The sequence below is a fragment of the Schistocerca gregaria genome, chromosome 1 (genome assembly GCF_023897955.1).
Source record: "Schistocerca gregaria isolate iqSchGreg1 chromosome 1, iqSchGreg1.2, whole genome shotgun sequence".
Lineage (NCBI taxonomy): Eukaryota > Metazoa > Arthropoda > Insecta > Orthoptera > Acrididae > Schistocerca > Schistocerca gregaria.
Genome location: NC_064920.1, coordinates 858,454,989 through 858,477,556, shown reverse-complemented (window position 1 = coordinate 858,477,556; position 22,568 = coordinate 858,454,989). Strand labels below are relative to the sequence as shown.

The following is a 22,568-nucleotide window of genomic DNA, read 5'->3' as shown; positions in this document are numbered from 1 at the left end:
AGGTTAGTTAGGTTTAAGTAGTTCTAAGTTCTAGGGGACTCATGACCTCTGAAGTTGAGTCCCATAGTGCTCAGAGCCATTTGAACCAAAGTGCCGCGTGGGATTAGCCGAGCGGTCTCAGGCGCTGCAGTCATGGACTGTGTGGCTGTCCTGGCGGAGGTTCGAGTCCTCCCTCGGGCACGGGTGTTTGTGTGAGTGTGTCCTTAGGATAATTTAGGTTACGTAGTCTGTAAGCTTAGGGAGTGATGATGACCTTAGCAGTTAAGTCCCTTAAGATTTCACACATATTTGAACAATAGAGGAATGTGATGAACAGGCAAAGGGACGTTGCTAAAGGGGAGGAATAAGTCAATAGAACTTGGGTAGGGAACAACTGTACTATTTACGACGTATGGACACCCTTGCGATGTCTTGGTAGGATTTCACAGGCAGTTGTCAGCAAACTAAAATCCAAGAAATATATAGCAGCTATTGGTACTAGGAATACTATTGCATACATTCTTCTCAACGCTCCAGACATGAAAGCACCCTTAGAACAGAGTAGAATGTTGTGCAATTTCTGTGGCAAATTATATGAAGGTCAATGACGTAGGGCTATGACTACCAAACTGACTGAAAATGAAGGAAGTTGGAGACTGAATAAGAACGGTTCCACCTTTGCTGAACATGCTCTGAACGAATGTCATTCTTATGATATTAAACGGGATGTGCACTAAAGATCCGAAACTAACATTCCCTGAAATTCTGGCTACCAATAAACACCTTCCACACCATCCTGACTTAATCCTTAGTGATCAAGTACAGTTCCATTATTTACCCTTACTAAAATAGCACAAGCCAGTTCGTATTTATTTTCTCTCCATAAGGTAATATGCTTGTTGTAAATACTATAACTGTTTCCCACCCACAGTCCTCTAACAGTTTCCTCCAGTCTGTCCCCACGCCTTCTTTTGCCCGTTCATCATCATAGTTACCACTTATTTTGACCGTACAACATAGTAGTCTATGCGAGAACTCATTTGTATACTATTTTTGATTATAAAGAAATATAATATTTATTTTTTTGATAGTTTCCTTGCGAATTTCGTTGATGATGATGATGAGTCCCATACTCCGTTTACCGAGCGTAGGGGAGCGACGCGGGAGACCCGCGCCGCCATACTAGGGGTTGTGTTTTTGTATAGATATATAGTCGTGAAAGGTCACGTACCTTTGGGAAAAGATCCTTTACATAACTATAAACTCTCGTTGGTGATATAATTGCGTATGCTTCCGCGGCGAAAGACAGTTTACATAAAAGTCTTACTATTGTACCGCTTCATAATGTAAAAAAAAAAAAACGATACTGTATAGCTTTTTTACATTGTGACGCGGTACGATACTAAGACGAGTTTTACGTCATCTCGCTGATGATGTGAGGACTCCGTGTTTAGTCCTAAGCTGCCTGAGGAAGGCTTAGAAAGCCGAAAGCCGGTTCACAACGAACTATAAAACAAATATTATTGTGAAACATCAATATTATGTACTTCAGTTTTTAATATGTTTGTGTTCCTCCAAGTACCGGCGAAATCGACACATAATGTTGTTGTTGTTGTTGTTGTCTTCAGTCCTGAGACTGGTTTGATGCAGCTCTCCATGCTACTCTATCCTGTGCAAGCTGCTTCATCTCCCAGTACCTACTGCAACCTACATCCTTTTGAATCTGCTTAGTGTACTCATCTCTCGGTCTCCCTCTACGATTTTTACCCTCCACGCTGCCCTCCAACGCTAAGTTTGTGATCCCTTGATGCCTCAAAACATGTCCTACCAACCGATCCCTTCTTCTAGTCAAGTTGTGCCACAAACTTCTCGTCTCCCCAATCCTATTCAATACCTCCTCATTAGTTACGTGATCTATCCACCTTATCTTCAGTATTCTTCTGTAGCACCACATTTCGAAAGCTTCTATTCTCTTCTTGTCCAAACTAGTAATCGTCCATGTTTCACTTCCATACATGGCTACACTCCAAACATAATATAAGGACGTAAATATGTGTATGTGTGTGTGTACGTATGTTCAGCATCTCCTCCGAAACCACTGGACCGATGTCAACCAAACATGGTACGCACATCACTTACCGTCTGGATGAACGACCTACCTATCAAAAGACTGGGCGTGAAAAGCACGTGGAGCTCGTGATGCGCGAATACTCAGACTTTATTCATCCATCATTTAAAAATGAGAACACTTGTTGACATGCAGCAAACTTTACCCATAATATCAAACTTGTCAAAAAGATTTCGGGCTTGCAGCCGGTCGTCGTAATCTTCATTGCACGATATTTCGGCTGGACAACTGCCAGCCATCTTCAGGTGAGCCGAACGTAGACCGACGAAGACGTTCTCCGATCCAGATTATATAGTGCGCTGATAGTACTGCCGCGCATGCGTTGCAATTGCGGAGACAGAAGAACCACACCGCCCAGCAACAGCGCCCTCGCTGGTGGAACTGCAGTAATCAGCTGCCGTCGGTATTGTCGCTGGCCCCAGCTACCGAAGTCTTCTGGCGTCTTCGTCTCGAGCAAATTTCGGACATGAAGGGATTCCATGAGTTATGCAATTGGTAACCACTGTCACGGTTCATTAGATTTCCCGCAATGCGTATTTGATAATGGACTCCCAAAAAGTTTTTGCAGTGGCCAAAATCGAAGTTTTGTCGTACTCCATTGAATGTCTGTTAGACGGTGTTCATTGACGATGGGTACTCGACCCGGCAAATGAACAGGGCCTTCTCAACTAGAGCCAGGAACCGGGAAGTGGATAAAGAGGAGGACGCGCCAGCCAAGTCCCTAGCTTTTCTTGCCTTTGTCGGAAATAACTCCTTCAAGATAGCAAGGATTCTTGATCGTTTTAATGTGAAAGTGGTTTTTCGTCCGCCTTCTAAGATTTCGGATTTGCTGGGATCGGTGAAGGATGATTTGTTACTGCGGAATGCGGGAATTTACAAAATGCCGTGTCAGTGTGGTATGGCCTATATAGGACAGACAACGCGTACAGTGGAAGAGCGTTGTACAGGACATCAACGTTGCACTCGCCTACTGCAACCCAGTAAGTCTGCAGTTGCGGAACATTGTATTTCTAACGGACATTTAATGGAGTACGACAAAACTTCGATTTTGGCCACTGCAAAAACTTTTTGGGAGTCCATTATCAAACAATCAGTTGAAATACGCATTGCGGGAAATCTAATGAACCGTGACAGTGGTTACCAATTGAATAACGCATGGAATCCTGTCATGTCCGAAATCTGCTCGAGACGAAGACGCCAGAAGACTTCGGTAGCTGGGGCCAGCGACAATACCGACGGCAGCTGATTACTGCAGTTCCACCAGCGAGGGCGCTGCCGCTGGTCGGTGTGGCCCTTCTGTCTCCGCAATTGCAACGCATGCGCGGCATTGCCATCAGCGCACTATATAAGCTAGAGCGGAGAACGTCTTCGTCAGTCTACGTTCGGCTCACCTGAAGATGGCTGGCAGTTGTCCAAATATCGTGCAATGAAGTTTACGACGACCGGCTGCAAACCCGAAATCTTTTTGACCAGTTGATTCGCCGGGAAAATTTCAAATTTTACAATATCAAACTTTTTCGAAACTGTTTTTTGCTGCCAATCGCCACAAAATGATGAAAGGAAAGACGTTTGTCGCTTACTACACATTCGCTATTCATGCAGTAAAGCTGCCGCATGAAGCATGATGTTTTAATTTGTTGCTTCTTTATTACTTACTGTATTCTCAATACCTTTTTCAGACAGTATTGTCATTCATCACAGTAAGTACCAGCAAAATTATATAAGTGTACGAAACATAGTTCAGGAGATATGACTTCATAAACACATAGATGTGTCAAAAAATGCCGCATCATCCATGACGTTTATATTTGTTATTTGTTTGCTACTAACTCTATTAGCAACACACTTCGCAGACTATAACCACCTATGACGCTGGATGGATCTACAAAAATATATCATTATGCGACACACAGTTCATAAGATATTGTCAGATACTGAGATGGCTCGCAAACTTTTAGTTTCTTACGTCTATGCTACGAAGTCTATTCGCAATAAATTTCGCATACACTATCCACACACACTGAGGAGACAAAAGTGACAGGATAGTCATATGCACATATACACATTGCTGTAGCGTCGCGTGCACAAGGTAAAAAAGGGCAGTGAATTGGCGGAGCTCTTATTTATACTCTGGTGACTTATGTGAAAGGGTTTCCGAAGTGATTAGCGGCGTTTGTGTAGAGTTGCGAGCGGCATCATGGCGTGAATTAACCGAAGAAATCAAAATGGGACGTACGACGAAAGTATCCGCTAGGATACTGCGGCGAAATTTTGCATTAATGGACTATGGTAGACGGAAGTACGTACCTTTGCTAACAGCACGACATCGCCTGCATCGCATATACTGGGCTCGTGACAATATCGTTTGCACTCTAGACGACCGTGGCGGCCGCGGTGGCTGTCCGGTTCTAGCCAATTCAGTCCGGAACAGCGTGACTGCTACGGTCGCAGGTTCGAATCCTGCCTCGGGCATGGATGTGTGTGATGTCCTTATGTTAGTTACGTTTAAGTAGTTCTAAGTTCTAGGGGACTGATGACCTCAGATGTTGAGTCCCATAGTGCTCAGAGCCATTTGAACCAATCTAGACGACCGTAAATACGTATACGGGTCAGATAAGTCCAGATTTCAGTTGGTTAGAGTTGGAGGTGGGGATTCCAGTTGGGTGCAGACCCCACAAAGCCATGGGCCCAAGTTGTCAACAAGGCACTGTGCAAGCCAGTGGTCGCTCCATAATGGTGTGTTTATATGGAATGGATGGGTCCCCTGGTGCAGCTGAACCGATCATTGACCCCCAACAACGATGGAATTTTTATGGATGGCAATGCACTATGTCACCAGGCCTAAAGTAGTAGCGATTGGTTTTAAGAAAATACTGGACAATTCGAACGAATGATTTGGCCACGCGGATCGCCCAACATAAATCCCATCGAACATTTACTGGGTCAGTTCATGCATAGAGTCCCGCATCGGCAACACTTTTGCAATTATGGACGGTTGCAGAGGCAGCATGGCTCATCATTTCTGCACGGGACTTCCAACGAGTTGTTGAGTCCACGCATCGCCGAGTTGCCGTAGTACACCAGACATATAAGGTCCAACACTATATTAGGGAGATATCCCATGACTTTTTGTCACATCAATATATGTCACTGAATAACCTATAAAAGTATACCATTGTACAAGACATACGAGGGGGGGGGGGGGGGGGGCAAAAATAACCGAAATTTCTTTCTAGAAAGCATATACTTTACTGTTTCAAATAGAACCTTAAGCTCCTTCGAAGTACTCTACATTAGCATTAATACACTTGCCCAAACGTTCATTCCACATTTCGGAGCACCTTTTAAATTCGTCCTCTTTGATACCTGCTAGCACTTTCATGACATTGCATTTTACGTCTTCCACATCCGCAAAACGCTTCCCTCTCAAGTCTCTTTTCATATTTTCATCCTCGGGAATAGGAAGAAGTCTGTGGGTGCTAAATCCTACGAACAGGGTGCGTGGGTCAAGGTAGTCGTCTTCGCTGGGGCCAAAAACTGGCGAACGCTGAGAGCCCTGTGTGCGAGAGCGTTGTCGTGATGCAGGAACCACACGCCAGAATCACACAAAGCCGGACGTTCTCGCGACAAACTTCTGAGAAGCCATTTCATAAACTCCAAATAGAATTGTTGGTTTACTGTCTGGTTTTCAGGGACAAATTCAGAGTGTATGATCCCTTTGATGTCAAAAAACAGATCAACATCGTTTTCAAATTCGATTGTACTTGTCGTGCTTTTTTTGGTGGAGGTGAACCAGGTGACTTCCATTGTGATGACTGTTGTTTACTTTCTGGATCGTACCCATAGCACCATGACTCATCACCTGTAACAATTTTGTTGAAAAAATGTGGATCATCTATGAACGCGTCCTTCATTTCAGACGATCCCTTTGATCTCCGGTAAGAAGCTTCGGCACGAATTTTGTTGCCACACTTCGCATCCCCAAAACGATGGTCAAGATGCGCTGAATTGATCTCCAGGACAACCCGGACAAGTTCTCGAGTTGGTAGATTGTCCTGTGTCGATCTTCACTGATGAGATCACGGATTTTGTCGATGTTGTCTTCGCTTCGAGCAGTTGAAGGTCGACCGGAATGGGGCTCATCTTCAACCACCATTTCTTCCTTTTCAAACCGGGAAAACCCTTCGTACACTTGCGTTGTACTAAGAGCATGGTCTTTGTTGGCTGTCGCAATCAGCGCAAAAGTTTCTGCTGCGTTCTTGCCGAGCCAGAAACAAAACTTCACTGCCGCACGTTGTTCGTAAGAACTAGCCATTTCCTCGTGTCACGTCTACACTGTACGCACACTCAAAGAACTGCCAAAGAAACCATACTTCTCATTGTTGGGTGACGCCGCGTGGCAGAATGACTCAGCAGAGCTACTAGTACAACCCTCTGGCGGCGCAACCTGTTACTACACGTACATGATGCGCAGCATTACGATTCCGGTTACTTTTGGGTCCCTCCTCGTAGTTCAGGAGATACGACGACGAAATCACTGAGATGTAGCGCGAAATTTGCTAATGGAATATGTGTTCAAATACATGCGGTATATACTACATGTATGTGAAATGTTTTTGTCGTGTGCATACCTGGGTAAAGATATGTATAAAAACCTTACCTTAAACCCCTGAAATAATTTCAGCTAAATGTGATGCACATATTGGCGACAATCTGGAAAGAAATACTGTTGGGGTAAGAACCACCAGCCTCCTGTTGGGGTGAAGGTGGGGGGGGGGATGATGAAATCGACAGACACAGAGAGGGGAGAGGAGGAGATGGACAGAGAAAGGAAAGAGTAGGAGATGGACAAAGACAGGGGAGAAAAAGAAAAGCAGAGAGAGAGGATAGGAGGAGATGAACCAAAGAGAGAGAGAGGGGGGGGGGATTTGAAGATGAACAGAGAGAGAGGGGGGATTAGGAAATGAACAGAGAGAGGGGCATAGGAAATGGACAGAGAAGCTTCAAATGGCTCTGAGCACTATGGTACTTAACTGCTGATGTCATCAGTACCCTTGAACGTAGAATTACTTAAACCTAACTAACCTAAGGACGTCACACACATCCATGCCGGAGGCAGGATTCGAGCCTGCGACGGTAGCGGTCGTGCGGTTCCAGACTGTAGCGCCTAGAACCGCTCGGCCAGTCCAACCGGCGACAGAGAAGGGCGGGAGGAGGATATGAACAGAGAGAGGGGGGGGGGGGGAGTAGATGGAATAATGGAATTATAGGGGGAGAAGGAGATGGAATTAGAGGGAGAGGAGACAAGGGGGAATAAGCAGAAGGACAGAGATGGGAGGAGCAGATGGACAGAGAGAGAGGTTGGAGGTGACGGACAGGGGAAGCGGCAGGAGGAGATGGACAGAGAGTAGGTGCGGAGGGAGTGTGTGAAGAAGATGGAAAGAGAGAGGATGTAGGAGGAGAGGGACAGAGAAAGTGGGAGGAGGAGATGGAAGAAACTGACATTAATACAGACGCGGGCCACGTCAGGTACTCAGCTAGTACTCCATAAACCTAAGTTTTAGTAGGCCCTGCTGGCCGGTGTGGCCGTGCGGTCCTAAGCGCTTCAGTCTAGAACCGCGCGACCGCTGCGGTCGCAGGTTCGAATCCTGCCTCGGGCACGGATGTGTGTGATGTCCTTAGGTTAGTTAGGTTTAAGTAGTTCTAAGTTCTAGGGGACTGATGACCACAGTGCTCAGAGCCATTTGAACCATTTAGCAGGCCCTACCTTGCGGCGTAGTGCACCGGCTCCGGCCTGGGCTCGTGCACATTGGGAGAGACGTCGCAGAGCAGCCGCTGGGCGAAGGTGGGCGGCAGCTCCCGGTGCCTGCAGGCGACCACGAGGGCGTTGCCGAAGTGCGGGCTGCCGTACAAGTGCGCCGCGTGCGCTGCACCGCTCGCCAGCAGCCGCTCGAACCTGGCGAAATCCGCTGCCAGCATCGCAGCCAGCAGCTCTGACTGCGGGTCGCTGGCGCCAGCGGTCTGACGCTGCTGCGAGGGACCGCTCATGGTAGCGGCCGAAGTGCACACCTCGTCGGCAAGCTAGCTGAAGCGATGCTGAAAGACGTAAAGAACAAACCTCAGACATCGTTTTCTGGGGAGTATGCTAGCTGACATTTCATTGGCTACTCATCCAACCGCCGCACATATCGAGTGCACACAATCTATAAATAGGTTCACATAAATGGATGTGTATGTAGATACATGTCTGTTCAAATGTGTGTGAAATCTTATGGGTCTTAACTGCTAACGTCATAAGTCCCTAAGCTTACACACTACTTAACCTAAATTATCGGAAGGACAAACACACACACACCCATGTCCGAGGGAGAACTCAAACCTTCGCCGGTACCAGCCACACAGTCCATGACTGCAGCGCCAGAGACCGCTCGGCTAATCCCGCGCGGCTATATGTGTGTATTAAGCTAATTGCACAAAATGTTAGTTTGCTCCTTAAAACATTAAAATGGTCGCTTTGTTAAGCTGCAGATGTTTAGAAATGGTCCTCCACCACTGACGTCGGTCATGACACTGAAATGTTGTGTACGTACTAGTTGGTTGTGTGGCATCAGTGAAGTAAGATGGATCGAAGAGATGACGCGACGGAACGCCAGAGAGGAGTTATTGTTACGGACAGAATAATTTCGTGAAAAGGATTACGCAAAAACACACGAAAGTACTGTTTTTTTACAGCGAAATAACGCGAAGTCGCCGACTTTTTCGTGACATCGCGGAATTTGTAATATTGTCATATTAATATACTGATTCCGTAATTCATAGTTATTGGATGTTAAACTGCATTTTCAGTTCTAATTTCCTCAAGGAATAATCTCAAAATAAAAGTTTATTCGTGAGGATGCAAGAATTTGGCCAACTACAACGGCGAATTTGGCAAAAATAGGACGTAATGTGGCCAAGAAACACTGTGAATTTGGTAAATGGGATCGAATTTCGCAAAAAAATTAATTAGGAGAAAAACTCTGAATCTGGCAACAATTATATTGAATTTGACCAAATATAACACCGAACTTGACGAAAGAAACAACAAATTTGAGGAAAAGAATAACACCGAATTTGGTGAAAAAAATACATCACATTCGCAAAAAAGCACTGAAATTGGCCAAAATAGCATCAACTTTTTCAAAATATAATAACGAATTTGGCATGGGAATCCTGGTTTTCACAAACAACAGCGAATCTGGCAAAAATAAAATAAAAAAAAGAATTTGGACAAACTCCGAATTTGGAAATACACAGAATTTGGCAAAAAATTACAATGAAATTGTCAAAAAACACCAGTTGTGGCAAAAAATTACACAATATGTGACAAAGAAAAGACACAGAATCTGGCAAAAAGTACAGAATTTGGCAAAAAGAGCAAGTAATTTAGAAAAAAATAGCTCTATATTTGGCAAAAGATAACACTGACTTTGCCAAAAACTAACACCGAATTTGGGCACAAAATAAAACGTTTTTTTCCCCTATCCCTAGCTATCATACTTAGACAGGTCCATAACCACATTGTGAATGAAGTTGCCCGATTTGTGTTTATGCGTGGACTCTCCAACGGCTCTACAACAAATAGCGTACCATTCGCTGCCTCGCAACAAGACCATTGGTCTTAATGAATCCTAACAGACAGGTACCGGAGACGAATGACACGCCTTGTCAAAGACAGTCGGTTTTAAATCCGACAACAACCGCTGCTGTCGGTGAAAAAACATCCACTGTACGTCTTTAGTGGCCAAACAGCACACAAACTGGGCGGTAGCTGAGTGTGGACGTGTAACGTGAGCCGACGAGGCGCGGTTTTGCATCAAATGCGTCGAGTGCTCCGATGGCCTTATCAAACGTGTAACCTACAATGTGTGGAGCGTGTAATTCAGGAAGGAGGTAGTTCTGTGCTCTGTTGGGAAATTGTTTTCGTATTGTGTACTGGGACTACTCATTCTAGTTACCATGAACATAGACGGCGACTTTTATTTCAGCGTTCTCGGCGACCAAGATTCGCGCTTTATCCTACATCTTTCTGACGAGTATATTGTGGACAATTCCGTCTTCCAAGATGACAACAGCGTTGTCCAAAAGGCTTGATACATGCGTTCCTGGATTTAAGAACACTCGCGCATTATGTCGCACCTCAAACCGGCCCTCTAAATCACCCAATCTTAATCCCGTAGTATATGTCTCGAAATATTTGGAGCAGTGGGCAAAAAGTATCAGCCATCATCACCATTTGGTAACTCTAATGCCGCGCGGAGTGGCCTCGCGATTTGAGGCGTCACATCACGGACTGGGCGGCCTCTCCCGTCGGAGGCTCGAGTCCTCCCTCGGGCATGGGTGTGTGTTTTGTTCTTAGTATAGGATAATTTAAGTCAATTTAAGTAGTGTGTAAGTCTAGGGACCGATGACCTAAGCAGTTTGGTGCCTTAGGAATTCACACACATTTGAATATTTTTTGTAACTCTAATGGATCTATTCCATGACAAGTGGCTTCAGTTGGATTTGGCGTACCCGAAGAGGCTGTTTGACTCTTTTCTTCATTTGCAGACTCTATTCCCCGGCGAAGTGAAGTCATTATTAGGCCAGAGGCGTCATTTGCGATATTTATGCAATATCTCGTGGAGAGTGATTAATTATTTGTCCAATGTACGTATGCATCCATGTGTGTATGTACATGTTGGTTATAATTAAACTGACGGTTTAGCGAGTGCTGCAGTGCGGTCTGTATACGTCGCAGGGCGCTTAAAAATCGTAGGTGTATTCATCAATTGGTATGCACATGGAGTAGTTGAAAAAAATTAATTGTTCCACCTTCTGCCACGAGGTGAAAATATGCCGCCGTGAGCAGTCAGAATGTGATCTGTTTCCTGTTTTGACGTCAGTAAGCTGTTTGTCGCTTGGTGATGCATGTTGATTTCTTTTGTGAAGTGACTCTTGATGTAAAAGATTAAGAAGGTTGAAATTTTCCTTATGAAACGCAATGGCTATTGAGAAGAAAGACCGTGGTAAAGTGATTTTATCAGAACGCTAGCAATAGTAGCGCTGCATGGTGGGAATATCGCCGACAGAAGCAGCTGTGAATAGGCACCATGTCAATAAATGGGCTAAGGAACATGATCAAGAAATCTGAACAACAGGTGAATTAGGTGGTGCAGCAGGGGGAGGGAGGCGGACTGTTCCCCGGGCAGCTATTGAAGTTGCTGTAGCTATGAACAGACGGTGCAGCAAATGCCTCAAATTCTGCAGCCGATGCTCGAGCTATGTCACTGGAATTCTCTCTTCCCTAACACAGTCCGAAAGATTTTGCGTTGCATTTTTACGCTCGTATTCCTACAACATTCAGAGTGAGCACCAAATGAATCCCCAAGATAGGCTACAACGCCGTTTCTTTGCCCTTCGTTTTTTTTTTTTCGCGCATAGAAATGGATGAGTAGTGGCCGGTGAATATTCTTTAGACGGATGAGCCACATTTAACTCTGCACAATGCCGTGGATGCATACAACTGTACATATTTGATTCTGCTCCTCCACTAAATGTTGCATAGGAACATCCACTACACTCAGCTTCTGTGACTGCTTGGTGTGTTTCTAGGCTCCTTCATTTTCAATCCGCTTTTCTCCGAGGAGTTGTCTCCTGCACGTAATAAGGACCACGTTGTGCAACACGGGATTCCAGCTTTGCAAGAACGGAACTCTGTACACCCTACTATTTTCTTGCAAGATGGGGCAACACCACATGTCGTTTTCCAGGTGAAAGAACTGCTTTGAGAAACACATCGTCTCTAGGCAACATCAAGATGTGTATTGGCCTTCCATATCCCCCGACCTAAACCCATGTGACTTTTGGTTGTGGGACTATCTAAAAGGCCGTGTCTGTTACGGATGTCTCTGGACTCTTCCTGGTCTGAAGGACAGCATACGACGACATATCGCTCTGCCCACAGCGGATATACAGCGAGCAACCGTTGTCCCTGCCTTTTTACGCATGAAGTTTGTTAATGAATCGAGAGATCATATTTAACACATTTTTAACTTGTGACTATATCCTAATAAACTTGCCAGAAGCACCATTATTATGCGTTTGATCGTTCCTCCCCTTTTCCTGCACCCATATCACATTCTGACTGCTTACAACACCATATTTTCACATGGTGGCAGAGAGTGGAACTACTATTTTTTTAGCATATTCCGCCAGCGCATAAATTAATGAAAGTACCTACCATGTTTCGGCTTTTTGCGGTATATCTAGTCCACACTGTAGCATTCGGAACACATACCACTTAGTGTGTATGTATGAAAGTGTGTGTGTGGTGTGTGTGAGCGCGCACGCGCGCATTTTCTTAAAATCTCTGGAATGCCTAAAGCATTTCCAAGCATACTTGATAGAAATTATTATTATCTGGAAGAAACTACTACGGGAGAGATACATTACTACGAGTGTGGGTGGAGGTGGGAGTGGAAAGGAGACGGCATGTTGAAATAATCAGAAACGACATACACTATGTTGTGGTTAGCAGGAGAGCCAACCGTGTTCCTAAAGGAGGCCGAAATGCACGCGTTTTAGCTGACGCAGGCTGGCGTGAGGTCTGGAACATGACAAGGGAATTAGAATTGAGAAAAACGGATGTAGCTGGTGGAATACTTAACTTTAATCCATTAATGATGCACGTCGATCTTGACATTACATGATTCACAGTATCAATAGTACTGATAATGGCGCATTGCTAGGTCGTAGCAAATAACGTAGCTGAAGGCTATACTAACTATCGTCTCGGCAAATGAGAGCGTAGAAGTCAGTGAACCATCGCTAGCAAAGTCGGCTGGACAACTGGGGCGAGTGCTAGGAAGTCTCTCTAGACCTGCCGTGTGGCGGCGCTCGGTCTGCAATCACTGATAGTGGCGACACGCGGGTCCGACCTATACTACCGGACCGCGGCCGATTTAAAGGCTACCACCTAGCAAGTGTGGTGTCTGGCGGTGACACCACACACTACTGTCAAATTTATAGTATTCTGTATTCGTAGGTTGAATGGCGGCAATCCTGACAGCATTTCACTCCTACTGGCGGAGTAGAAAAACGACCGTGTTGACATTACACCACTACAGGTTTGATGGGGAGCCATAAAACGGACGAAAACGATGAAAATATCGACGTGCCTGCATTCCGTGCTGCCAGGTTGAATTTAACACCCCAATAACAAGTGTCGCTCACTTAGATGTAACCCGCTCCCCACAAAAGCTTTCGTGATGAAATGTCATCAAAACTGTCACCTGTCAGCGTAGCATCACCGAAAACTGTAAATTTGACACTAATATCGGTCATTTACGATTACTTTAACAAACGACTTTCTTCCTGGACTCGCACCCACTACCACTCGTAGCGGTGCTTTTTCATTAAGGGAGTACTGAAGGACGATCTGTTTTGATTCTTAAAAAACAATCAAGGGCCAATGGCTTTCAATAGTCTTAGCTGTCATTTTCACTTTTTAAACATTCTTTTGTAGTAAAACATGTATGTTTACGCTGAATGTCACGCACAAGTTGTCAAGTGGATAAAACTCAGCGCATTATAAACGTTTGTCATCGCTAAAATGTTTAAAAATACACAGCACCTTCTCCAAAAAGCCATGTCCATATTTACAAGTATTTGGACATGACCTTTTGGGCAAGATGCTGTGTGTTTTTAAATATTGTTTATAATGTGCTGAGTTTTATGCACTTGCCATGTTGCGCATGAGGTTCAGCGTAAAATGAACATGTTTTACTACAAAGAAAATGTTTAAGACCTGAAGATGTCAGCTAAGACTGCTGAAACCGGTTGTCTTGAATAAAAAGTATTTTGTGCGTTCGAGGCTCTTGAATGGCTTTTAACTTTATACTCTCTCTCCCATCCAGTATTTTTTACAGACACTAAGTCATTTTCGCAACAAGTTTTTGAAACTGTGTTTCAGAGTTAAGCTTAAGTGTCACCGAGGCCTGGTTGTGGAAGTGGGTGATGTGTAAAGTTTAGCGTGGAATGTATAGAACCATTTCCACCGTTCTTTGCACACATACACTGATGAGCCAAAACTATATAATCAACTGTTTAATAGCGTGTTGGTTCACCTTTGAAAGGAGTATAACAGTGAACCTCGTTGGCATAGATTGGGCAACTCGATCTTACGTTTCCAGAGGTATATGGCATCTACATAAGAGTCACGTTCTACCCGTAAATATTACTGGCGGGTGGTTTGTGGGCGTAGAGCTGAAGGTGGACAGCACTCCAGGTATGTTCCATCAGGTACTGGTCACGCGAGTGTGATGGTCAAGACATCAACGTGAACTCACTATCATGCTGCTTAAACCACTGTAGTACGAGTCTGGCCTTGTGACTTAAACAGTTATCCTGGTGGAAGATGCCATCGCTATCGGGAAAGACATCAAGCGTGAAGGGATGCATGTGATCCGCAATAATGTTTACATAGGCCCTTGCCGTCTCCATGCCTTCGGTTACTACCGCAGTTCTCAAGGAAGAACAGGTAAACGTCTCCCACGATATAATACGAGGTGCGACAATAAAGTAATGAGACTGATGTGAAAAAAAAGTTGGTTACCGTTATAGTCAAGTTCAGTGTTGTCTCCTTCATGGTAGTTCCCTTCGGATTGCACACACTTTTTCCAGCGCTTCCGCCATTTCTGGAACTCATCTTCTGTAATATACTCGAATATCCTCGTCACAGCTTTTTGGACGCCTTGTGTTGTTTGAAAACGGGGTCCCTTGACCGCCGTTTTGACTCTTGGAAATAGGAAAAAGTCGCATGGAGCGATATCTGGTGAATAAGGTAGCTGTGGTAGTACTGAAATTTGTTTTGAAGTTAAAAATTGCTGTACTGACAGAGCAGTATGGGATGGTACATTATCGTGATGCAGAATCCAATTATCAGCAATGTTGGCACAGACACGAAGAACTCTTTTACGATGTCTTTCTAAAATTTCTTTGTAGTAATATTGGTTAACTGTTTGTCCAGGAGGCACCCACTCTTTATGAACAACTCCCTTGGAATCAAAGAAGCATGCTGGCCAGTGTAGCCGAGCCGTTCTGGGCGCTTCAGTCTGGAACCGCGCGACCGCTACGGTCGCAGATTCGAATCCTGCCTCGGGCATGGGTGTGTTTGATGTCATTAAGTTAGTTAGATTTACGTAGTTCTAAGTTCTACGGGACTGATGACCTCAGAAGTTAAGTCCCATAGTGCTCAGAGCCATTTGAACCAAAGAAGCATGAATTTCACTTTTGACTTTGACGTGCGAGCATTTTTTGGTCTGGGTGATCCCTCTGAGCGCCATTGCGAACTTTGGCGTTTTGTCTCCGGATTGCACTGAACAAATCAACTTTCATTACCAGTGATAACACGGCTCAACAATTCTAGACTGATTTCCGTTTGCTCTAAGTGATCGGCTGCCACATTATCGTTACGAGAGACACAAACACGTGTTAACTTGTTACGCACATCTCAATACTGAGCAATTGCATCGATGTGCTGCTTGGAGTAGAAGCAGCTTATAGACCAAGGTCAAAGATTTTGTGCCTACTGTAATATTAGTAATTTTCGCCTCACAAACATTAATATACACTCAATAGTAAACGCCTGATGGCCTAAAGTTATCGAAAATTGTAAAGTAAAAGAAATGAACCATCATATAGCAGCGACAGAGTCTATTATTCTTTATCTTTGCCGTTCTTGCGCGGTGCCTGTAAATCTCTATGTACATGTATTGATTAATGGTATAAAAAAGAATTCTGTTGTTTCAAGACAATGGAAGCCTTTCGTGCCTCACCTTTTACAGTTTGTATTCAAGGAAAGGCGGACGCGGACTTTCTGCGTTTTTATATTTTACGTGAAAATATCGAGTGAATATGCTTATTGTTATTTTTTTCAATCAGAAAACATGTAGTTTCGTGTAACTGATTACGAACAGACAGCATCATGAGGACATTTTGAATGTTATGTATAAAATATTTAACCACAATGGTCATCTATTGTAATTTAATATGAAAAGATAAGTAGCATTAAAAAAAAGTGTGTTAGAGATAAGTGTGCTTATTTTAGTAAATTAACCTTGATGATTTTCATCTCCCCATTCACTCAATTGATAATTATTTTGTGTTAGTTCATCACCAGAAATAACGATCACGCTGATGGGCCGAACGCAGCATGAGGCAGAAGGAACATTATCGTTTTCCTATTATTTCTGAGTCAATTTTTTTTAATTGTGTAGTGTTGCATTTCCTTTAAAATCCATAAATCTTCTGGTCCCTTAGTGTTGTTCCGGGTATGACTACATCGCGAATATAAAAATGCACAGAAACGATAATGTTTCTCTTATTCAGGTATTTTAATGCTCAACGTATGTTATTATAATAGTGTAATCAATCCCTGATTCTGTTGCCAAGTGGCCCACCAGAATATCCACTTTTTTCACATTGAAAGATAAAATAACAATTCCTTTTCTTTTTTTGCCCCCCCCCCCCCCCCCCACCAAGAGCAACGCTACATTACGCAAGCCTGCAGGGTTGCCACGTCTTGCAAAGAAAATCAGTCTCATTACTTTATTGTCGCACCTCGTACAACAGCCCCTCCCCCTCCCGCGACCCGAGCCTGTGTCCACTTCGAGCCGCCACTCGCCTGGAAGACAATCTGTCTGGATATGAACTTTGACCTGATGTAAGAAGGAATGTGATCCAAATGAGCAGGACACATGTTTCCAACGTCGATGATTCGGGGTACACTGCGATCGTAATATATGACGTTGTTGTGTCAACAAGGGATTATCTTCTGCGTAGCGCCATATTCAACAATGTGCACTGCTCCAAAACAGGTCTTTCTGCACCACCACAGTACTCTGTCGTCAGATATGTCACAGATCGCCTCCTACACTACACTCCTGGAAATGGAAAAAAGAACACATTGACACCGGTGTGTCAGACCCACCATACTTGCTGCGGACACTGCGAGAGGGCTGTACAAGCAATGATCACACGCACGGCACAGCGGACACACCAGGAACCGCGGTGTTGGCCTTCGAATGGCGCTAGCTGCGCAGCATTTGTGCACCGCCGCCGTCAGTGTCAGCCAGTTTGCCGTGGCATACGGAGCTCCTTCGCAGTCTTTAACACTGGTAGCATGCCGCGACAGCGTGGACGTGAACCGTATGTGCAGTTGACGGACTTTCAGCGAGGGCGTATAGTGGGCATGCGGGAGGCCGGGTGGACGTACCGCCGAATTGCTCAACACGTGGGGCGTGAGGTCCCCACAGTACATCGATATTATCGCCAGTGGTCGGCGGAAGGTGCACGTGCCCGTCGACCTGGGACCAGACCACAGCGACGCACGGATGCACGCCAAGACCGTAGGATCCTACGCAGTGCCGTAGGGGACCGCACCACCACTTCCCAGCAAATTAGGGGCACTGTTGCTCCTGGGGTATCGGGGAGGACCATTCGCAACCGTCTCCATGAAGCTGGACTATGGTCCCGCACACCGTTAGGCCGTCTTCCGCTCACGCCCCAACATCGTGCAGCCCGCCTCCAGTGGTGTCGCGACAGGCGTGAATGGAGGGACGAATGGAGACGTGTCGTCTTCAGCGATGAGAGTCGCTTCTGCCTTGGTGCCAATGATGGTCGTATGCGTGTTTGGCGCCGTGCAGGTGAGCGCCACAATCAGGACTGCATACGACCGAGGCACACAGGGCCAACACCCGGCATCATGGTGTGGGGAGCGATCTCCTACACTGGCCGTACACCACTGGTGATCGTCGAGGGGACACTGAATAGTGCACGGTACATCCAAACCGTCATCGAACCCATCGTTCTACCATTCCTAGACCGGCAAGGGAACTTGCTGTTCCAACAGGACAATGCACGTCCGTATGTATCCCGTGCCACCCAACGTGCTCTAGAAGGTGTAAGTCAACTACCCTGGCCAGCAAGATCTCCGGATCTGTCCCCCATTGAGCATGTTTGGGACTGGATGAAGCGTCGTCTCACGCGGTCTGCACGTCCAGCACGAACGCTGGTCCAACTGAGGCGCCAGGTGGAAATGGCATGGCAAGCCGTTCCACAGGACTACATCCAGCATCTCTACGATCGTCTCCATGGGAGAATAGCAGGCTGCATTGCTGCGAAAGGTGGATATACACTGTACTAGTGCCGACATTGTGCATGCTCTGTTGCCTGTGTCTATGTGCCTGTGGTTCTGTCAGTGTGATCATGTGATGTATCTGACCCCAGGAATGTGTCAATAGAGTTTCCCCTTCCTGGGACAAGGAATTCACGGTGTTCTTATTTCAATTTCCAGGAGTGTAGTTAAGAAAAAAACAATCGACACGTCGCGACATTTCCGAGTTAATCAGCATTGAAGTTAGCCAATCAGGCCATTGTGCGCGCAAATTCAAACGGCCCGCGAGATACAATTACTGTCAGTTGATCTCGTAACGTAGATGATAGCGCACGAGACTACTCAGCCGTCGGCTGGGTTTGATCCTTACTACTTGTCCATTTCCAATTTTTGTATCGCTCTCTTGCTCGGTTTTATGAAACCAAACTCGTTAGGCAACACCATCTCTGACGAGCCACTTCAATTTGCTAACGCTCTGATTATTCGCCGATTTATTTCAAGACGTATGATCAATACATTAGTTTGAAATGCTGCTTTTCTGCTCGTTAGTGGACTAGTGCTAGTTTTAACATGCCACAAATGTTCAGTGTTTAAGGTACTATAATGACTTTTTGTGCCAGACGAAAACCGAAAGTAGCAAGGTCTATCAAGCGACTGTGCCTCTCAGATCAGTTTTGTTGTTGACAATAAGTTTATTTTTCTCGAGATGTTTGCCGCAGCGTAGCACAAGAGTCTGTATGTACATTTATAATGTGTGACGCACTATACTGTGTTTATTGCAACATATGCAAAAGTTTTTTCCCACTGAATTCTAGAAGGGACATAAAACAATGATTGCTTGTTTGCTGTTGTTAGTCTAATTTTTCTTCATGGTCTCTATGTGACAGACAAGTAGGGATCGAAAGATTGCGGTAAACAGTGGTCCGAAGAATGCTCAAGATATTTCAGCGCCGAAAGCTGGCTCTCTGAATTTTGTAAGTTGACTTTCGAGAGGCGCACAGCATCTTTCTTCCAAAGCCTGCCAGACAATATTTATCAATGCTTCTGCTACACGTCGTCACCATTCTGACAGACATCTGGCCGATGTCCACTGATAGCCTAGTTGTATATGGATCCCACACACTAGAGCAATGTCCTAGTTTGAATGGTGCAAATATTCAATTTACGACTCATTACTCAAGTAGTCGAAGACTACTACATTTATAATGGCTTGTGTAGTTTAACATTTCTATTAATTAAAAATGAAGTTAGATAGTACATGCACCAGACTAATACACTAAGATCTGTCGTCTTTTGCTGTTGTTTTTCTTCGATTAAACTTCCTCATAGATAACTGCATTATCTGCGCAAATGCTAAGAGTGCAAATTACTCTGCCACTGTGTGGAGTAGTGGTCTATCACACTGCCGTGGACCACACATGACTTTACTTCAGTTTAACAGCAGTCTCCCCATCATGGATAGTATGCTGCTTACTACCTGCCCAGAAATTTTAAGTTCAGCCTAAAGCCTAGATGGATATAAAATTAGATCATACTTTCTTTTCTAGAGATTGGCGAGTTGTTAAATCGATGGATTTCCGAAACTCCAGTAACACCGAATCGGCCTGATTACGTCTGTACATGGATAAAATACATGAAGACCGTGAGACGTAATCATCATGCTAGACGTTTTCAAAATTCATGCTTTTTATCACATTCATCCATCTTGGTCCAGGTGCGATATCAGAGCTCAGAACATTTTGTACAATTTTGCTACAAATAGGGGTGAGTTATAAGGAATGGAAGTTCTGTGGATTAATTACGCTGCCCTTTTGTGTATAGGTATCACCAGACAGTGAATTCTATTACTCAAATAAAACAAAAAGCCAAGTATCACTTACTTTTTATTAAGAAGTTACTTGTTTCAGGACACTGACAGCTATAAGACCTATTTTTAAAATCCTAAGGTTCCATAAATATAAGTGCTTGGTACTAATATAAAAATTGACAGAGCACATTTCCACCAGCACATAGCAATCACAGAGCGCGATACTTCATGTCTTCAGATGAAAGATGCCACTGGAATTATGTGACATTTACCTGTCAGGCATTAATATACCGCGCAGTGCAGCACTTGGCTGGTGAAATAGCATGAGCGGAAATAAAAAATTACATGTCCATTAATATAAAGACTATTCAGGTATAGATATCCTGCAAACTGACTCGTTCCCCATAATTTCGATAAAAGAATCTTCGCATGATCTATAGACTATGTAAACAACTAAGGGAACACTGCCTTAAAGTAGCACTGTACCTGCGGGAGAAGGGAGTAAATCCCCAGAAAAAAAAATCTGGTGGTCTGGATGACCACGAGGTGGCAGCCCCACAATCCAACTATACTTACGCAGCCCTCGTAAGGCGGCCAACTGAATTTTCTCAATTACTCCTAATACCCAAAAACCCCAGACCAAGGTCAGATATACAGATGACGAACCCGACGAATAGAAAAGTTAAGAATAAATGGATAGTTCATTTAATTAAGGCAGCAACATGGAATGTCAGAAGTATAGCAAACAAAGAAGAAGAGTTGGCAGAAATTTAAAAAAGGTCAAGGTGGACATAGCTTCATCACAGAAACAAAGAAAAAGCTACAGAGTAACAAGCATGGAGAAGAATATTTGGTTTTCTAGAGCGTAACACGAAACTAGCAGAGAGCAATTTCCCAAATCATCCAAAAATAATCGAAAATATATACCTATTCAATAAGCAGATAAAAATTCACTTGACGCATTCCTGAGAGACAATCTCCACCCATTCCAAATTAATAATATACGTCTAGACCAGATGGGGCTTAAATTCAAATAATTATTATCGGCAGCAATTGAGAGATTTATACCAAATAAATTAACTAACGACGGAGCTGATCTTCCTTGGTACACAAAACGGGTTAGAACACTATTGCAGAAATAACGAAACAAACATGCCAAATTTAAACAGACTCAAAATCCCCAAGATTGGCGATCTTTTACAGAAGCTCGAAATTTAAAGCGGACTTCAATGCGTGATGCTTATAACAGTTTCCACAACAAAACTTAGTCTCGAAATCTGGCAGAAAATCCAAAGAGATTCGGTCGAATGTGAAGTATGTTAGTGGCAAGAAACAATCAATGCCTTCTCTGCGCGATAGCAATGGAGATACTATCGAAGACAGTGCTGCCAAAGCAGAGTTACTCAACACAGCCTTCCGAAATGCCTTCACAAAAGAAAACGAATTCAATATCCCATAATTCGAATCGAGAACAGCTGCCAACATGAGTAACGTAGAAGTAAATATCCTCGGAGTAGTGAAGCTACTTAAATCACTTAATAAGACCAAGTCTTCTGGTCCCGACTGTATACCAATTAGGTTCCTGTCGGAGTATGCTGATGCATTAGCTCCATACTTGACAATCATATACAACCGTTCGCTCGACGAAAAATCCGCAACCAAACAGAGGTCACTCCAATACTCAAGAAAGGTAGTAGGAGTAATCCACTAAATTACAGGCTCATATTATTAACGCCGGTGTGCAGCAGGGTTTTCGACCATATATTGTGTTCGCACATTATGAATTACCTCGAAGTAAACGGCTATTGACACACAGTGAACATGGGTTTAGAAAACATCGTTCTTGTGAAACACAACTATCTCTTTATTCGCATGAAGTGATGAGTGCTATTGATAAGGGATTTCAGATCGATTCTGTATTTATGGATTTCCGGAAGGCTTTTGACACTGTACCACACAAGCGGCTTGTAGTGAAACTGCGAGCTTATGGAATATCGTCTCAGTTATATGATTGGATTCGTGATTTCCTGGCAGAGAGGTCACAGTTCGTAGTAATTGACGGAAAATCATCGAGTAAAACAGAAGTGATTTCTGGCGTTCCCCAAGTTAGTGTTATAGGCCATTTGCTGTTCCTTATCTATATAAACGACATGGGAGACAATATGAGCAGCTGTCTTAGGTTGTTTGCAGATGACGCTGTCGTTTATCGGCTAATAAAGTCATCAGAAGATCAAAACAAATTGCAAAACGATTTAGAAAAGATATCTGAATGGTGCGAAAATTGGCCGTTGACCTTAAATAGCGAAAAGTGTGAGGTCATCTCATCCACATGAGTGCTAACCGGAATTCGTTAAACTTCGGTTACACGATAAATCAGTCAAATCTAAAATCCGTAAATGCAACTAAATACCTAGGAATTACAGTTACGAACAACTTAAACTGGAAGGAACACATTTCAA

The 22,568-nt window shown here is 44.2% G+C and overlaps 1 protein-coding gene across 1 annotated transcript in view; it reads right to left on the bottom strand.

The window, feature by feature from the left end:
* The window catches only part of LOC126272767 (transient receptor potential cation channel subfamily A member 1-like), a 157,239-nt gene that overhangs the window by 67,189 nt on the left and 67,482 nt on the right, over window positions 1-22,568 (bottom strand). The window contains exon 2 of the mRNA XM_049975906.1: window positions 7,875-8,203. Within this exon, the coding sequence (XP_049831863.1) occupies window positions 7,875-8,155 (281 nt within the window). The 5' untranslated portion in view covers window positions 8,156-8,203. The remainder of the gene's footprint in view (window positions 1-7,874; window positions 8,204-22,568) is intronic.